This window comes from Pinus tabuliformis, chromosome 1_1 (assembly GCF_031772625.1).
Source record: "Pinus tabuliformis cultivar Carrire ecotype Pingquan chromosome 1_1, CPIR1, whole genome shotgun sequence".
In the NCBI taxonomy this organism is placed as follows: domain Eukaryota; kingdom Viridiplantae; phylum Streptophyta; class Pinopsida; order Pinales; family Pinaceae; genus Pinus; species Pinus tabuliformis.
The window spans coordinates 788,322,620-788,343,322 of NC_142297.1; the positions used below are offsets into that span (position 1 = coordinate 788,322,620).

The window sequence follows — 20,703 nt, forward strand, 5'->3', positions numbered from 1 at the left end:
CAATGGTGACATGGTCTCAATAATGTTATTATGGGATTGGTCAATATATCCAAATAACTCTAGGATATTCAACCATAAAGAATTTGAGAAGATACATTTTTTGAGAACATGCTCCATATTTTCTCCTTGTTTTCCACACAAAATATAGAAGGATTGGTCATTAGTTCCCCATATTTGAATTTGATCCCAAGTCAGGGTTCTCCTACATCCCACTAGCCACAAGAACTGAGATATATTTGAGTAAAGGTGACATGTCCGTCTATTTCTCCACAACATCTCATAATTCAACAAGTGATGTCTGTCTAAAAGGGTATAAGCCTCCTTCACGATGAACAATCCTTTAGTTCTATAGCCCCATCTCAAGGTATCTATTTCATTGACGATTGGTATCTTCCTTGATCATAATTAGTGTTCCATCACATTCCATCGTTCAGTTTCTAGGGATTTTTTCCAATTGTCTCTTCCCTTCCAAGTTCTCCATTGGTCTTTTTCATTTCCTTGCTTCCAAAACTCCGTAACATTATATGAGCTTTCTTCAATTGTGAAAATCATAATGGTTTTCAAATCATTCCTAGTGTTTAGTTTAGGTATTTGTTACCATGCATCCTATCAGAAGTGGGTTTTTCTTCCATCCTTTATTTCCCAGAAAATATGTTCCTATATCAGATTTCTATTATGTTGGGTAAGGTTCCAGATTGAAGATCCCAACGAGAAAAATTTTGCTCTCAAATTCTCCACCTGAGAATTAAAACCTACATGTTTTCTATTCCATACCTATTTCCACAAATCTTCCCCTCCTTGTACCCATCTTCATCAGAGATTCACTGCCAAGGCTTGGTTGAGAAGTTCAGGATCTCAAAGCCCCAAAACTTTGGTCAGTGTTGGTTAGCATGGGTATTTCCAGGCTACCAGAGCCCATTTCCTTGCCTTCTAAGCTCCACTCCATAAACATTTTCGACATATGTCAGAGATTATGTTGAAATCATTTTTAGGAGAAGCTAACCCAAATAGTTGATGTATCAGTATCCATTGGAGTATTGATTTCATATGACTAATCTACGAACCATATTTAGAGATCAGAAATCCCATCCATCAAGCTTTGTGGTAAGTTTTTAAATTATCTCCCTCCAACAGTTCATTTTGGGAGAATTAATAAAAAGGGGAATTCCCAAATATTTCACCGGCAGGGTGCCAACCTTAAATCCAAAGATCCACGCCAGATGGGTTTGAACAACGCCAGGGGCATTAAAAAATAAAATATTATATTTTTCCTTGTTCATATCGGTGCCAGATGCCTCCATTTTTTCCTCCAACATGCATTTTAACTTCTTTATTTCAAAAAGACACCAATATTAATTCACTAAGAAAAATATATTCATAAAGAAGAGCCACATGGTGGCATGTCATTTCTTATTTGCATACATGACTTGTGTGCATCTAGTTTGTTTGGTTGAAATGTTATGTGTGAACATGAAATTATTTGAAATAGAAAGGCTTTATTGACAATTTATATATTTAAAATTCCATTTATATTTTTTATTTTGAAAGTGTCCATAGCTTTAAAATAATTGATTTTAGATAACAACAAAAGTATATCAAAGCTTATGCAAAAAGTACATCGAAATGGATATAAGAAAAAATTATTCTAGAGAGATTTTGTTGAATATTTATTTGAGTAATATTGCAAATAATTTGAGGGTCGAATACCAAATACCAATGCGATTACTTGTGAAATGAAATTAAAATAAATAATAATGGTTCACATGGATATGATATGGCAGCAAGTGTCCAAGTGAAGAGAGGAATGTTAAGCGTATTTTACTTATAAATTGATTAAAATTTCTAAAATTTTAAATTATTAAATTTACTAGTAGGGTCAAGTTCCTCGCGTTTTTAAATAATGAGCCTCACTGCTCCTTTGGAACTGATCAATTGGCTAGCTGCCCAAAACATGAGGTCGAGGTCAGGCTTCCTCGTTGTGCCCCGTTGTGCCAATTTTGAGGTCAAACCTGACTATGACATCAGAGGTCGACCTTCTCTCTTCCTTTCATACTCAGCTACACACCCGACTCCTATGACACCCAACCTCAATGCAAGCAATGCATCATATGAATTCAATCCACTACCACATGCACACAAACATTAAATGTTGATGAATCCTCACATATTGTTTAGAATATTAAACACATTATTTATCTCGATGCAACGAGGGTTTATATCTTTTAAGTTGAAAAATAATGAGCAGGGTTCAAGAAGTCTGGCATATTTTGTTGTAACTGCATGGAAAATTTGATTCATCGTCTTAGCACAAATATCCTATTGTCTCATACTAATTGTTCATGTTATTGATTCATTTTAAATTATTTAACATGATGCTTCTACTTTCATGATAGGTGATGAGGAGGTATATAGGGGGAAGGAAGTGGGTGGATGTCGTTAATAATTAACTAGATAAATTTGGTGCGAAGATGGATACAACATCCATGAATGCCTTGTTGGATACTCTTTGCAAGGAAAGAAGAACTAAGCATGGGCAAGACATTTTTTTGGATTTGAATTCGTTCAAGTCGAATTTGAAAGGAACTAAATTCTTCCTTGCAGGCTAAAACCCTAAAAAATGTGGCTCTTTGACACACAGGTCAGAGAGGCGGATTGACCAGAGGTCAGGGTTAGCTTGCTCTTCTGCTTGCCACCAAGAACGTTGACTTCCGACTTTCGATGGCACCCACACACGAGGTCAGTTGCAAAGAGTTCGGAGGGCCGCCCTCCGATCATTGGCCCACAACTAATGAATAAGTCATTTCTGAGCTTAGGCACGATGGTTTTATTCACCCTTCTCTCATCTACCGATTGCGACTTGTACAGATGGTGAAGGCTCTTCAGTTCCATTACGATATTCTTAACATCAAGGCATAATTGTAGAGGCATCTGGTATTGAACAAATTCACAAATATCCTTCTCCAATTGGTGAATTTTATAAGAATATCTGAGATTCTGATAAATATTATAAGGGTTGGTTTCTCACAGTTCTTCACCAATTCAACGCCATCCAAGAGACCAATTCAACGCCATCCAAGAGAATGCCCAGAAATTTCTCATATTTGGTATTTTTCTCATTCTTGGGTGCTTTTATATTCACTATACAGAGCAGTTGAATTGTTTGAATAAGGCATGCAAGAATCTCATCTAATTTATTGCTTGACTTCTTGCAAAAAAACCCATCCAACACATGAAATATGTGGTTTCCTTCACTAGCTTGTGGGAAGGACAAAATTTTACGCAATGTCACCAAAACAAAATATGCTTCTTTTTTCTCCTTTGAATAGATCTAGTTGTTCAGATTGCGATATTTATTTGTGGAAGATTTGTTCACCTTGGCAACACTGGCTTCGTTGACCTTTGCAAGATGCTCATAAATTTTTCATACTTGATTTTTTTTTTTCCCCTGGGAAAAAGTCGTAATTTTCATTAAGGTTAAGAAAATTACATTTTGCAGATGCCGAAGCATATTCAAAAGCAGGCTTAAGCCTGTCGAGTTCATTTTATAGCTGCTATATACAAAAAGTCTCCACGCAGGGAGCATGCAAATAAGTCAGAGCTATGTTCAAAATTTATGCTGGCTCTTCGCAGAGAGCAATATATACTGCTGTAATAAAACAAAAAGATGTACTGTTCAGCTGTATCTACATACTGAAAAAAGCAAAAAACTGCATGTGAATATAGGCTTATAGCCCATCATTCCAATTGTTCGTCAAAAGGGCGATGATAATACTGATAAAAAGTGCCATCGACTTCCTCTTGGATCCACCAGTCCTCCCCTATTCTGTGCGCTGCCTCTTTGGAGAGCTGATCTGCAGTGGTGTTTTGTTCCCTGTAGATATGATGACAGACAAAAGATTCAAAGGAAGTGATCAATCTCTTTGCTTCGTCAAGAATATGTCTCAAAGCAAAAGCATGACAATGAGATGCATTATTGAGCCAATTGCAAACAACTTTGGAGTCACCAAAAATCTGTAAATGTCTGCATTGTTTGAGGATAGCAAAATGAATGATGTGCTTGGCTGAGATGAGTTCTGCGAAGTTGTTTGTGCCTCTGCCTAAGTTAATTTGAATCTTGTAGCAGTGTCTGTCGTTTATGTGTAGTATGGCTCCCCCCCCGCAACCATCATCTTGGGCAGAGCCATCAAAAAAGGCCCAGGGCTTTGTATAATCAATGGGGATAGGTGTGAGAGTTCTCGGTGGGTTGATGAGGTCCTCATCAGGTAACAAATTATAATCAGCCACTGTATGAAGAATGATCGATGGCCAGTGTGGCAATTTAAGTTGGAAGATAGATTGGTTACGGGCGATCCATATAGCCCAACAAATCAGCAGAGGTAGGTTCTTGGCCTTGCCTGTATGCTCTAAGCACCAGTTGGACCAAGCCTCCTGTAGGGTGTTCCCATGCCATTGCTTCAAATGCGGGATATGAGATGATATTGACTGCCAGAAGTTGATGGTCGAGCTGCAGGATAGGAACAGGTGCTCTGTGCTCTCATCAGCATTAAGACATAGATGACAGCGAAAGGGTCCATAGAAGGATCGCTTCATGAGATTAGAACCTGTGGGAATTTTATCAAAGATAATATTCCACATCAGAAGTCTCGTCCTGGGCGCGGCCTTGAATTTCCATATCGACTTCCAGGTGGGATGGATGTCAGGTGGTTTATGTGGCTCCATAAGTTTGAGGTATCCCAACTTGGGTGAGTATACTCCATGTTTTGCATGTGCCCAGATAATCTCATCTGGTCCTTCCGTGAGTCTGATTTGTGCTTGTGTGAGAGCAGAAGTATATTCCTTCCAGTCATCAGTCCATTGGTTAGGCAGGTTTAGAGCTCTGGCTGATAACCAAGCCTGCTGGAGGAAAGAGGAATTTGCTTGGTCACCAATGTGTTTTATATGTGTGATGCCTCTGTCATGGAGATAGTGGATGAGATCAGCTGGCAATCTGTGGGTATTCCCGCATCCAACCCATGGGTCCACTCCAATACGAACTGCATTCCCTTCTTTTATCCGCCAAGTGATGCCATCTCGAAGCAGGGGAATTGAGTCAATGACAGCTTTCCAGATGTTGGAGAAATGATTATTGTGTCCATGTCTAGTACAAATCCAATCTAATATGGACAGAGGCTTAATGTATTTGGAATAAGCCACCCGGGTCCAGAGACTATCTGCTATGAGTAAACTCCATCCGAGTTTGGCCACCAGTGCTTTAGAGAAAATAGCCAGCCTCTTTATGCCCCATCCTCCCCAGCTCTTAGGCTTAGTTATGGTCTCCCATTTCACCCATGCAAATATACGCCCCGGCTGGTGTCCTTTCCAAAGGAATCTGCAGCATATGCTCTGGAGCCTGTTCAGGATGCCCCTTGGAATCCAAGCAAGGGCCATCCAGTACACAGGTGTGGCTTCAATGACCGCTTTGATGAGTACAAGTCTGCCCGCTCTCGAGAGGTATTTGTGGTACCAGACTTGTAGCCTCTTCTCTACTTTGGAGATAAGCCATAACCAGTCTGCAATTTTATAGCCAGATGGTTTCAATCGAAAACCAAGATACTTTATTCCATCCGATAATTCCAAGGTGACAAAAGGGAAGCGCTGTGAGGCATAGTTGATTTCATGTGCCGAGCAGCCAACTGATGTAATAGTGGATTTATTATTGTTGATCTGCATCCCCGTGGCCTGCTGGAAAAGAAGGAAGGAGTTATGTAAAGTGGAGGAGTCACCGATACTGCCATTTAGGAAGATGAGAATATCATCAACGAATAAGAGGTGAGTAAGGAAGAAATTATCCACTATTTTGATGCCAGTGATTAGGTGTCGATCTCTGGTGGATAAGATTATCCTACTCAGTCCTTCCATAATAAGGAGAAAGAGCAGCGGAGAGAGAGGGCATCCCTGCCTGAGCCCTCTCTCAGCAGTGAAAAAGGGAGTAGCTTCTCCATTAAGGAGGACACTGTATGATACATCAGTGATGCAGCTCATCATCCATTTGATAAAATCATATGGGAAACCAAGATGAGTAAGCAACAACCTAAGGTATAGCCAGTTTGTTCTGTCAAATGCCTTAGAGAGGTCTACTTTGAGTATCATTCCTTTCTGCTTCTTGATCTGAAGAGTATGCATGAGCTCCTGTGCTGTAGCTATGGCTTCATGGATTTGTCTATGATGTAAGAAGGCAAACTGTTCAGAAGATATGTGCTGTGAGAGGATGGGCTTGAGGTGGTTTGCAATAATCTTAGCAATGATCTTGTAAAGACAGTTACAGAGTGATATGGGGCGGAAATCATCAAAGGAGATCGGATCATCAGTCTTAGGTATGAGGGCGATGAAGGTGGATTTGATAGCTGATGATATCCGACCTCTTCTCCTGCTGTCCTCCACTATACTCAATAAATCATGGCCCAATATGTCGAAAAAAGAGATGTAAAATTCAATGGTCCATCCGTCAGGGCCAGGGCTTTTATCCCTTTTAAACCATTTCAATGTGTCTTCCAGCTCATCCATGGTCACCTCCTTCAGTATCTCTTCCGAATTGTCCTGGTCCACATATCTGGGAAAGAGTTCAGCCACTCTCATGATCTCCAGTATGTTTACATTCCCTGGCGCCTTGTAGATGCCTCTAAAGTGTTCAGTGGCAAGCCTGGCCAAATTCTGCTAGTTAGAGATGGTGAGGCCATGATCATCCTTTAATTCCCATATAGTATTGATGGCTTTTCGACCATTGGCAAATTTGTGATAGAATTTTGTGTTGTTGTCTCCCTTAGTGAGCCAAATAGCCCTGCTTCTCAATCTCATGCTTTCTTCTCTTTCCTTCAATATTTGAGATCGTTTAGCAAGCAGTAGGTTATACTGTTCCTTACTCTCCGGAGTGTTGAAAGTTCCTGATGTAGAGTTTTCATACTCAGTGATGATCCTTTCTGCCTCCGTGAGGGTGTGGTTATCCTGGATCCGCTTCTGATGTGCCCATTTTTTAGTAATCTGCTTGAGTTCTGTTAGCTTCCTGACAAAACCTGTAGAAAGTTCCTCTTCTTCCCGGATAGGGTTGTTCTGCCAGTATTCATGGACCAGCTGAATGTATGAAGGATCTTGTAGCCAGGAAGCATTGAATTTGAAGGGGCTCTTAATTTTGCGAGTAAGGCCATCTGCCTCCAGGAAGATAGGTCTGTGATCTGATAAGCCACCGGATCCTACCCATTGATGAGCTCTGGGTAGATCATTGTATAATTGTTCTTTAATGAGGAAGCGGTCGAGTCTTCTGGCCAAACTCTGATCTCCACTCCTATTATTTGTCCAGGTATACTGTAGTCTAGTAGAGGGGATGTCCACCCAGTGGTGGTCCTCTAATATGGAGGAGATGGTATCAGAGAGAGTATCCACTTGTGCCATATGCCCCCAGGATTCACATTAGCCCAGGGAGAAGTTTAGGTCCCCCCCCAATATAATGTTATCTGCTTGAAAGAGCCCCCTTTCAAGAAGGGATCTCCAGAATGTAGCTCGATCAGAACAGGGTCCATAGACATTTATAATGCGGAGGTCCCTCTCAAGTGTATGATCATATATGTCAAGGCCTATGAACCCTTTGCCTCCCCAAAAATTGCAGATGTCCACTGTCTTGTTACAAACCCCTATTTCCAGGCCTCCAGATCTTCCTGATGCATCAAGTGCATGGAATGTCCAGTTCGGGAGCCAAGAGGTAAGAGAGTGTATGAGATGGTCTGCTTGACAGAGGGTCTCCTGAAGAAAAATAATATCCAGTCGATTCGAGGTTAGCAACCTCCTGAGCGCTAGTTTTTTGGCTGAACTAGCAAACCCTCTATAGTTGAATGCGAGGAACTTCATGAGGGGGGAGGGGGAGGGCCATCCTTCGCTCTAAGGGCCCCAAAAATGGTTTGTTGTCGCCCGAGGGTGACCTCCTCATCCGCAGTATGCCTTGCTTTAGTAATACGAGATGGACGACCTCGTGAGGTCTTGTGGAAGGTGGGGGGAGTAATAGGGTCAAGTCCTACTACATCTGGGCCTCGGTCTTTGATTCGAGGACGAAGGGAATAACGGGGAGATGGCCTGGATAGTACCGAGGTCGAAGTGATCAAAGTGGGGGGAGCCAAAGGAGGAGGGGGCGGGATCGAGCAAGTGAGTGATGAATGAGAGTGAGTGAGTGATGAAAGTGTTACAGGAGGAATAGAGTGAGTTGAGACCGATGTAGTGCAGGATGCATAAGATGACAAAGAGATAGGAGGAGATGACATACCCGTAACCGCTGAGTCCGCCGGAGGGGTCAGTGTATGCTCCTGAGCCTCTGAGGACGTTGGCGGTGCCGGGGTAGGTGCTTCAGTCTCTATACTTGCAGGCCCTGATCCTTCCTGAGGTGCATCATCCCCTTGAGTGCGCTGATGAGTCTCAGGAGGCTGTACCGGATGTTGTTCCAGTGGGGTCGACCGGGTGATATCAGCGACCTCTTCCTTCTCATTCCTTTGCGATTTCCGAAGAAGCGGGCAATCCCTGTAGAGATGCCCAACTTTGTGGCATCTGCGACAGCGATATGGGATACCCTCATAGTCGATAATCTGCCGTCGTGCCGTATCTTTCCACTGAATAGTGATGTACTCATATAGTCCTCCCCTAGTATCCATGTATATGAGAATCCTGGCATAAGCCATCATGCCCGTCTGTAGATAGGACTTGTCATAGCCCATATAAGTTCCGAGTGCATTGCCAATGCGTTTGAAAATTTCTTCAGACCAGTATTGAAGAGGGAGTCCGGGCAGTCGAATCCAAATAGGTCCGACCCCAATCTGTTCTGTCTCAGGATCAAACAAGGGTGTCCATCGCTTAAGGAGCACAGGCGCATGGTCAAAGTGCCAATGTGAGGACAGAACCCAGTTTGTGTGATCGGCACGCGCGAACCTCAGTGCAAACCATCCCCTCACAAATGTCTGCACAAAAGGGATATCTACCAAGTGATGCCCCCAAATCTCGGTAGCCCATGCCTTCAATCGTGCCGCCGTATAGCTGCGACCCCTGATGCGCCCGACCAAGACCCGATCTGCAAAATCCATCGCTTCGCCCCACTGTATGTCCTCTTCCAGTCTGAGGAAATAATCAACTTCTCTTGATTTGAAACACTTTGATTTCCTTCTAGGGCCGCCGGGAGGGATAGGGTTCTGCGGATGTCCAGATGCCGGAGGAGAGAAATGAGATGGTGCCGAGGGATGGAAGGTGGCAGGGATACCAGCAGGGAAATCGTGAGTAAACCCAGTAGGGGGGCCCGAGAGCGGGGGTACGGAAGTAAAACAGCCTGATGAGGGACCGAGGTAACCCAAGGGGCCGGAAGAGGATAGAACCAGGTTAGGGTTGTGAGGAAGGCGGTGAGATGAACCGACAGTCTGAGGGGCTAACCCTGGGGTAGGGTTTAGGCTGCCAGCAACAAAACCTAGGGTCGCCGGGGAGTGGGGAGGCGTCGAGAGTGCCGGCCAGGTGGGGGGTTCATCCGGGAGGACCACCGGCAGAGATCTGGAAGATTCACCATGCGAGTACTGTGAGTAAATCCCAGAGAAGTCATCGTAATACATACCTTCTGAGCTGGCATTGGGGGTTCGCCAGATGGAGACCCCCTCCAAAGGGTCAGCAGAGTAATCAACGGTCTCCAGGTCCTCCATAGTCATCTGCGTCTCGGAACGGTGAGCACTTTGCGGAGCAGTGAATCCCGGCGAAAACGACATGTAGCGGTTGTAGGTTCGATGAGAAACCGCCACAGTTGAGTGCGTTAACACAGCTTCAGGTAACGTATAACCCCCGAGAGTCGTGAACCCGGACGGCGACAGGAACGGTAGTGTAGCTGACGGAGGAAGTGCGCGATGGAGAGTAAACGGAGCGGCGAGTTACCAGCGTCTGCAGGGTTACAGAAACCCTAGCCTAACCCTGAACGCACGATAAACCTACGCGGCTTCCGCATCTTGTCCCTATCTTCACTGTCTACACTTGTTTTCCGCTCATACCTGATATTTTGCTCATTTTTCGGTTTTTTTAGATTTTTTACACAGGGCGACTCAGCGTTTTGAATAAGGTCTGCAAGGAATGCTACTTTTCTAATGTCAAGATGCCAAAACCAACTCATGGAAAATTTTGGGAAACTATAGAATGGCAGAGGGACGAGACGGCTCATTTAATGTGAGCTGACATTCAACATAATTGTATCGTACCTAGACTGATCTGTCCGATCTCAGAATGAATTCCATCGTCAAAACCTGTAGTTGGGATGATCAGTCCGGTCTCAGAATGAATTCCACCGTCAAAACCTGTAGCTGGGATGCGGTGGCAGGCTAACATCACTCGAAAATTTACAACAAAAACATAAGGTTAGCTATTTAAAATTTCAAAATTTTCTATAGTACGAACAAACTAATACAACTCCACCAATCATAGATGTTATTGCGCAAGCAGTGACATAAATAATATATTCATAAATAATATTTGTAAAATATTTTATTCCTTAGGATGGTGATGTAAATGTGAAATTTCATGATTATTAAATAAATGTGTAATTTCACCATTATCAAACATAAAAATAAAAATAAAAAATAGTGTAATAATTCAAAAAAAAATGCTTTCGACATTTTCATTATATATTTATTTAATTTTTAAAATTAAATATCATGTATCAAATATTTTCAATTTTTATTAAAATAAAATTTAAAATCTGTATCACAATTCAACATTTCATAAATTTTAAATTATGTTTCTCAAAAAAACAAACTATATTTCTAAAATTATAAATATGTCAATTATGTTTTCAACTACACCATTCTTTAAAACTTTATTTAATCACGTTGTTGTTAATTCCTCGGAATTTTATTTGCTTTGCTTTGTATACATGACAAAATGTAAAGAGAGAGATTTGTTTGCTTTCCTTGGCATACATGACAAAGTAAAGAGTGAAATTTGTTTTCGTTCCATGGAAAATGACTTCATCTCCTTAACATTTAATAGAAAATAAAAATGACTTCTATCTCCTTAACATTTAATAAAAAATATTTTCTAGATAAAAAAATTGCAATATTGAAGAATTTGAGTTTCTCAATATAATATTTTATCAAACATAAAAGGGTCTTTATCTACTAGGCTTCCACGTTTGATTTATATATTGCTTTAGATATTTTACGAGACAATTTTTCACAACAAATCTAATAAATTTATGTTGAATATACAAAATATATATTATGAGCATTAATTTCTTTAGACCTTTGGATTGTTTAAGTTGTTATTTTATGCAAGTAATATAGAAAAAGAAAAAAATAGAGAACAAATAAAAATGCAATCACTAACAATCATAATAATACAATATATGACCTAGGAAACCCTTACCTAGCTGGAAGGTGAGGTTGCTTTACTCTATCCCATTTTTTGAATGGAAATTAATGCAAGTACAAAGAAGTGATATTTGTGGCCCGTGGGCTACTACAACACAAATCCTCTCTCTTTGCTCTATCTCCCTATCGACTCTACACCACTTTGATCATGTTTGGAACAAAATGCACTTGAATAGAATGGACCATTTTTTCCTCCTAGTGGCTTGGTTATAACATAATCTAATAGCCTAATAGTGGTTAAGTGTTATTCCTTCAACTTTTAACTATTCGACATTGGGTTCAATGTACCTCATGTCTTTCATGACATGGAATAACTACCTCTCGTGGAGCCTAACTCTAGTGATTATAGCATAGAATAACACCTATGGGTTTTGGACTAACAATAATTATGAGTCTAACAAGTTGTATCAAAGCAACTGATCTTGAGTTCAAGATTCACTCAGCTCCCGATGGGGGGGACTATTGTTAGACATTAGGTTCAGCACTCCTTGTGTGTTTCACAACATGGACTAACTGCCTCTCATGGTTCCTAACTCTGGTAATTATAGTGAATATTAATGCCTATAGGTTTTGGTCTAATGGAAATCATGAGTCCAACACAAATAGAATTAAAATATTGATTCTTTTAGGGCCTTCTCCATCATGATTGCATGGCTAGATCCTTTTCCTTGAATAATGGGGGCTAACATGGCATCCTCTCGAATCGTGGTGGTCAAAACAAGAAGATCAACTTTCGAGCAACATATATTTTTCATACAGGCTCTAATTGAGGCAATTCTTACATTGTTGGAAAGAATGTGTTTAGAATAGCATTAGAGGGTGAAACACTTAAGTGGAAAAGTTTTACCCCCAAAAAAGTTTTGTTTGATGCTTCAAACTTCTTTTGAAATAGTTTAGTCCTTAATTTTCCAAAACAAGACCTATCGATAAAAATCATACTCTGAGCCGATTCATCCACATTTTCCTTTCTAAAAGCATCAATAAGGATGGAAAATAATATAATGATCCTTTCCAAATCATACCTCCTCATTTTGGGAGGGTTTTGGTCCCCAAAATATTATACTAAATGAGATGAGGGAATTTCCCCTCCACCTTCTCTTAGGTGTACCATTTAGCCTTGCCTAGAAACTATCCTTTCAACCGAATATGCAAAAGGTCATGCTAATATTGTCTTGTAGTTCTGGAAATATTTTATATAATTCTAAATCCTCTACAAAAGGTAAGACCTATTTATCTTCTTGATCTTGTATGGAAGGCTCATAGAGTTTCAAATCCTCTACATTCATCACTAAGAAAATGCACATGTATGGGGTTAGATTGAGTCTATAAGCATTATCTCCCACCTTTTCTAGTATCTCAAAGGGATCATATTGCATATCCTTGATTTTCCTATGAGGACCCTGTAGCTGCTCCTTATTCAATTGTAACCATACTTTGTCTCCCACCTTGAAGGACTTCTCTTTTTAGAGTTGATCATGCATGGCCTTGTATTTTTCCTATGAATTTTGTAGTGTTTTTTGTACACGTAAGTGGATTTTATTGATCTTCTCAACAAAATATTATGCCCTTAATGCATCCCCTATAAGATCCTCCCCAAGTCCTTCTTGTTTTCCATATCCAATATTCAAATATGAAGACAGAAAATATCCAAAACAAGTTTCGAATGGGGACTTACCAGTAGAAGTGTGGACTGCCTAGTATAAGAGCGATGTGCATATACCAGATTTTGTCCCAAGCCTTTGGATGCTTCTAATTGTAAACCCTCAAAATTTCCACCAAAGCCTTATTGACTACTTTCATTTTCCCATCTCTCTGTGGATGGAATTTAGTAAATCTATTCAAATTTGTGTCCATCTTCTTCCACAATGTAGTAAAAAATGCATTTAGAAATATTATATTTGTTAGAAATTATGTTCCTCGACATCCAAAGTGCACAAAGCTTGTCCAAATGACAAGTTTGATGCTTCTTTCTACTCCTCGATATCCTAAAGTGCACCTGAACCAATCCAAAGAAAAAGTTAGTTTCTTCCTTCTTGCCAATAATATTTTTATAGGATATTAGAAAATGCATCTTACTAAACTTGTCAACTCCCATGAACAAGTAATCATGTCCCTTCTGTTTTATTTTTAAACTCTCACAAATTCCATGGAAACACTTTCCATGTATGAGTGGGTATAGGAAAGGAATGATATAGACCCTATTTCCTATTACTAGGTTTGTTGGTATAAGAAAACATGTATCCTCTTATGGACCTAGCTACCTCTTCTTGCATCCTAAGCCAATGCACATACCTTTGCAAGTTAGCCAATGTCTTCCCTACACCAAAGTTCCCTACAACCTTGGAGGCGTGAGCCTCTCTAATTTAATTATTTTCACTCGCATTCAGGAACACATAATTTATCCAGCATGGAGAGTAACCCATTTTGGAGATGGTAGTCAATTATGTTGTCACTGTTGTGCACACAAATCTGGCTTTGCAATAGTTCAAACACCTTCATGAATTCTTCATCCTTTGAATATGCCTCTTTGTATGCATCATGTGTAAATGGCTACATGTGCATAAGAGTTCCCAAAGTTGTGATCTTTGATGTTGCTAGCCTTGAAAGCATGTCATCCAAATATTTTATGTTGGCCTTCTTGTACCTAATCACTAAATGAAGTTGTCATAGAAACCCCATCTACTTGTAATGTTTGGCCTCATATAGCTACTATGAATCTATAGGTAATGTATTGGCTAGTGATAGGTATGGAGTACTATCTTCTTTCCCATCAGATAGTGTTTCCATTTCTTCACAGCTTGCATCAAGTAATCGATCTCGTCGTAGGTAGGGTAGTTGAGAACCACCCCATGAAATACTTTAGAATGGTAGAATACATTCCTTTCTCCCTAAATCACGACCACTCCCATAGCATACCCATTTGCATATATCTCCACTTTGAAGGGTTGCTACAAGTTTAGTAATGTCAGAGCTAGTGCTTGAATGGTCTTCTTCTTTAGCTCCTCAAAGGCCCTTTGTTGAACCTTCCCTGCTAGAAACTATTACCACTCATTGTTATGACATGGAGTGGTGTTACCACTAAGGAAAACATGGCTATGCATTTCCTTAGGTATTGTGTTGCCCCATTGAAACTCCTAACATTACAAACATTAGTAATCATTAAGCACTTCATGATGCCCTCCATCTTGGCAAGATCTATCTTTAACTGTCCTCCACCTATCACATACCACAGATACACCAAAGACTATTGTGTAAAATTACACTTATTGATATTTTCCAGCAATTGATACTTCTTTAATGTCTCTAACACTTACATCAAATGTGAGATGTGGTCTCCCTAGTTGGCATTGTATACCAGCATATCATCCAAATATAAAATAGCAGATGAATATATAAAAGGGTATAGTACATCATTCATGAACCTCATAAACTTAGTTGGTGCATTGCATAGGCCAAATGGCATGACTAACCACTCCTACGAACCTTTCCCAATTTTGAAGCTCATCTTCCTGGTATATTCTTATCTAACCTAAAACTAGTGATATCTTGACTTGAAGTCCAGCTTGGTAAATTATTTGGCTTGTTGTATCTGATACAACGGATCATCTATCCTAAACAAGGGTTACATGTTCTTGAGCATAATTTTGTTTAATTTACCATAATCAAAACACATCTACCAAGTCCCATCCTTCTTTTGCATAATGATGATGGGAAACCCACATGGTGAGGTGCTTGGTCAAATGACACCCTATTTCAACAATTTATACGAATACTTCACCTCACTTGCTTCTGTAATGAACTACTTGTATAGCCCAATGTTTGGCAACGAGGAGTCTAGCAAAAACTAGATCTAGTACTCCATTTTTCTCTTAGGTAGTAGCCCTCTAGGGTCTTGCAACACACCCCTACAAGCCTATAGAAACTCTTTAATTTATTTTTTATGTTTGTTAGTACACCCCTCTAGGGATAACTTTTCTCTCACTTACTCTTCTACAAATTGACTTTCTCTTAAAAGAAGTAAAACATATTTCTTGCTAGAACTAATAAATTTCTTGGCTTGGTTGGCACTTTCCAACCAAATTTTGTACTTACCCTTGTGCGTGTTGATGCTAAAGTATTTTCCATCCTTTATTAGGCAATATTGGTTGGCTCTTTGCATAAACATTGTATCTTGCATGTACATATAGGGACTTCCAAACACCACTCCACATACATCAAGGGGAACTACATCTAATTCTACTTCATTAATAAAATCAACACTGATAACAAATATGGTCTTTCACTATTTGGTTACCTTTATTTATGCATCCTTATCTACCCATCCCAATGGATATGGGCTTGGATTAATAGGAAATTCCAATCCCAATTTCTTGACCAACTCTGTTATAATAAAATTTTCCTATGATCCTGAGCTGAATAGAGCATCATTTTTTTTTCTTCTTGAGCATCATTTTTTGTCTTCTTGACTTGTAACTTTATATGGATAAATACAGACATTGCCTTCTCTTCCTATTGTCGAGGGCTACTCAAATTCACCCCCCTCTACACTGATGTAAAAGCATTATTCTCATCCATGTCTGAGTTGCTTTACACCTGGTTTCTTGAATTTGTGGATTTTTCTTCTTAGTAGCTTTCTTTTCATTGTTCACGTTGAGCTCTAGATGTAACTTCCAACATTATGACTGTCAATGTTATGGTGGTTGCAGTGGTTACTAGGATATTTACACTAGTTCATTATGGCTAGTCTTTTTGTCTCTTCCCCTTTTTATCTTCTTTGCCCCTCCTTGGAAGCTTCTCGGTGCTCCTTCTACTTTGACTTGCATAATTTCCCTTTCTTCTAGCCTATGTTCTTCAACTACTATGCTTGTATGCAAGCCTTGTCCATCGATCTAGGTTTTAAAAACATCATTTTTCATTCACAGATGATCATGTAAACCCCCCATATAGTTTTTGAGTACTACATCTGGTTTCCTTAAGGATATACCTAACATTATGGCAATATTTTTAAGTTATGTGGTGTAAAACTAAACTCTCTACGCTTGCATCTTCTTGAAGTAATGCAACCAAATCAAATATTTCTCTACATACCCAATATAGTAGAACTAATACTTTATGAGAGTTTTGAAACCCTCCCACTTAGTCATTAGAGGATCTCCCTCCAACTTTAGGGTCTCTATGTGGTTTTCCCACTAGGTTAGGGCACGACCCTCTTATTTCATCCAAGAAAAGAAAAACATAAGTTCTTCCTCTATAACATGAACATTAAAATAGACTTCTAATTGTTGCAACTAATGATTTAACTTTAAAGTTTTAATCCTTACCTTGATATGGCTTGATATTAACCTTCCCTTCCATATGAATGGGGACTATGAATGGTTAACAACACTCAAATTGGGTTGATCCTTTTCAAGTTCTTTCTTAGATTTCCTCTCCAATTCTTCTTGATCTGTAGATTTCCTCTCTAATCCAACCTCTATGTTACAAACTCTAGTTTCTTTGAATAGCCTAAGCTTTTTTGTTAAGGAAACCATGAGGTGGTTCACATTAAAAGTTATATCTATGACTTGTGTTTCCATCCATGTATACATCTCCTTTGTGAGATCTAGAAGGTTATTAACATAATTTTTTTGAATGGCTAGGGTTTATGACTTTTGGCTTAACATGTTTGGATTCCCTGCACTTCCCCACAATATACCAAAAGAAACCTAGTCTGATACCAATATGATCCATAAACTACCATGGATATTGCACTGGAGAGTTTTTCACCGTAAATCTAATAAATTTATACTGGAAATCTAAAATCTATACTATGAGATTTATTTTACTTAGACTTATGGATTTATTGAGTTACTTTTTTTTATGCATGTAATACATAAAATTTAGAAAAATAGAGAATAGATTAAAATAAAACAAATTACAACCTTAATAACATAATATATGACTTGGGAAACCCTTTCCTGAGAAAACCTAGCTGAAAGGTGAGGCTTCTCTACTCTCTCTTTCTATAAAAGTAAATATATGCAAGTAAGAAGTGAGACATATGGCCCATGGGTTGCTATAATGCACAGACCCTCTTTGTTTTCTCTCTCCCTATCCACGCTTAGCTACTCTACTCATCAATCGAATAAAATGCACACAAACAAAATGGACCCACTTTTCCTCCTAGTGATCTGTCTATGACACAACTCGATAACCTACTAGTGGCTAAGTTCAAATCCTTCAAATCTTAACTAGATTTACAATATTAACTCTTTTAGAGTATTCTTCATCATGATCATGTGCTAAGCCCCATTTCCATGAATAATGGGGGCTGACATGGCATCCTCTCAAATCATGGTGGTCAAACCATGAAGGTTAACTTCTAGGTGGCATAACATTTTCATATGGACTTTGATTGAGGAAATTCTCATGTTGTTAGAAATTTATCTATGTGTGTAATACCATTGGGGGATTTGTGTTTAAAAGGAAAAAAAATTCCCCAAAAACATAATTTTATGCCTTAAATTGCTTCCAAAAGGTTTCAGAACCCAATTTTCCAAACTAGGATCCACTGGAAAATATGGTCTTATGAGATTATTCCTCCACTTTTTCCATTCTAAAAGCATCAAGATGGATGGAAAATAATATAAATATCCATTCTAGATAAACATAAAAAATGTAAGCTTCATTTTAGATACATAATCCTTAGGGATTGATCGAAATAGTAAATATTTTATGAAAATATGAAAATATGAAATGTTAAAAAAGGAAGAGACATCCAGTCTTTGAAGTTAAAGCCAAAGTTGTGTGGATGTATATATATATATATATATATATATATATCAAACACTAAGGACCTACCTATAATCGTAACAGCTTGGTGGGATTCCATTACATTAGTGTCTATTGACGGCTTCTGAATTGAATCGCTTCCCTTCACATGCCTGAGAATAGATATAATCTCTTGTATAGGTTGTTGAAGATACTAGCTTTCCTCTCACAGTGGTCGAGCATGCTTTCGCATCCTCTTCGAAACAATCCTTACTAACTAAGCGCTTCTTTAATCTAAGTAGTATAGATAGGACCTATTTCTATAGGTGATCAGGTAATAAGCACATAAGGTAAGGTATAGGGGTAAGAAGGTGGTTATTAATGCTAAGTAATCCCTCCCATGCATAGGTTTTTTTCCTGCCAATTGGGTTCTTCCTTCCCCTATGATGCTTGATTAGAGAAGACCAAGCAGGTTTAGTTGTTACTACTAGTGTAATCATATTCACGTAATAAAGCTTACTTATCCATAATAGCTTAGATGTTCCCTTCTCTACCACTTCATTTGGGGGTGTGATTTCCCGGGGGGGTTTACATACAATTGCAAACAAGGAGTAGAGAAAGGATGGGAGTAGATAGTGTTAAAGACGATAAGTTTGGTACAAATAAGGGCAGTTAGAGAGAAGCTAGAAAAGAGAAAACATATTTATATAAAAAACAAAGCTGCCTATTAATTATTCCAACTAGAAATCAAAGCCCACAATCTATCCAGGCAAGGTTGACTTCCCTCAGACAGGTAAAGTGACTCGAGGAGGCGAGTGGCCTTTTTGGTTTAACTAGCGGGATGGGGGGGTAGCCCAAAAGATGGTAAATTTATATATATATATATATATCTACATATATATATATATATATATATATATATATATATATATAGAGAGAGAGAGAGAGAGAGAGAGAGAGAGAGAGAGAGAGAGAGAGAGTTGGGGAGTTTAATATGGTATCAGAGCCAAATTTAGGTACTTCAACCCTACTCAAAGTAACTCCGTTCCCATCTACATCCCTTATTCAAACCTTCCTTCTCTACTCATTATTTAACCTATTAAATTCATTTCCTCTACTTTCACAATCTTGGAATTCCAATGGTGAAAAATGTAGTCATCAATCTCATTTTTCTCTACCATTTTACCAAACCACTTACCTCTCTCCTATGTGTTACCTTCCCCTTCACCAAATTCAAGTTCTTCCAGTAGAATTAGGTTGTGGACATGACCTAACATAGTGAAGGATCTTAAAGTACTCTGAAGGGATCCCCATTAAATACATTTTCATCAAATATGGGGAAATCCAACAATTATGTTCATGAGATGCTTGGAGGAAATAATCTCAATCGCCTTAACAATTTTCTTGTTGGTATGTAAGTCAAGATTCATACGAGATAAGTACCTTTCTATTATCTAATGTGATTATTCCATCTAGCAATCAAAGTCCATAATCTAGTCAAGCAGGGTTGACTTCCCTCAGACAGGTAAAGTGACTCGAGGAAATGGGTGGCCTTTTTGGTTTAACAAGCGGGACAGGGGGGGATAGCCCAAAGGATAGTAAATATATATATATATATATATATATATATATATATATATATATATATATATATATATATATATCTATATAATGAGAGAGAGAGAGAGAGAGAGAGAGAGAGTTGGAGTTTTCATCATTCAGCGTAATATGGTATCAGAGCCAAATTTAGGCACTTCAACCTTACTCAAAGTAACTCCATTTCCATCTACACCCCTTATTCGAACCTTCTTTATCTACTCATTATTTAACATATTAAAATCATTTCCTCTACTTTCACAATCTTGGAATCCCAATGGTGCAAAATCTAGTCATCAATCTCATTTTTCTCTGACATTTTACCAAACTACTTACCTCTCTCCTATGTGTTACCTTCCCCTTCACCAAATTCAAGTGCTTCCAATAGAATTAGTTTGTGGACATGGCCTAACCTAGTGAAGGATCTTAAAGGACTATGAAGGGATCCCCATTAAATGCATTTTCATCAAATATGGGGAAACCCAACAATTATGCTCATGAGATGCTTGGAGGGAATAATATCAACCACCTTAACAATTTTCTTGTTGGTATGTAAGTCAAGAGTCGTATGAGATAAGTACCTTTCTATTATTTAACATGACTATTCCATCTAGCAATCAAACCCCGCAATCTAGCCAGGCATGGTTGAATTCCCTCAAACAGGTAAAGTGACTCAAGCAGGCGGGTGGCCTTTTTGGTTTAACTAGTGGGATGGGGGTGTAGCCCAAAAGATGGTAAATTTAGAAATATCTATATATCTATATATATATATATATATATATATATATATATATATATATATATATATATATATATATATATATAGAGAGAGAGAGAGAGAGAGAGAGAGAGAGAGAGAGAGAGAGAGAGTTGGGAGTTGTCATCATTCTGTGTAATATGGTATTAGAGCCAAATTTAGGCACTTCAACCCTACTCAAAGTAATTCCATTTC

The 20,703-nt window shown here is 38.9% G+C and overlaps 1 protein-coding gene across 1 annotated transcript; it reads right to left on the minus strand.

Annotated features, from left to right (window-relative positions):
- Positions 1-6,693: 6,693 nt before the first annotated feature.
- On the minus strand, positions 6,694-7,425 carry LOC149216362 (uncharacterized). The gene has a single exon (XM_089389920.1). It carries the CDS (start codon positions 7,423-7,425, stop codon positions 6,694-6,696), a length of 732 nt encoding a protein of 243 aa, XP_089246046.1.
- Between the last annotated feature and the right edge of the window lie 13,278 nt (positions 7,426-20,703).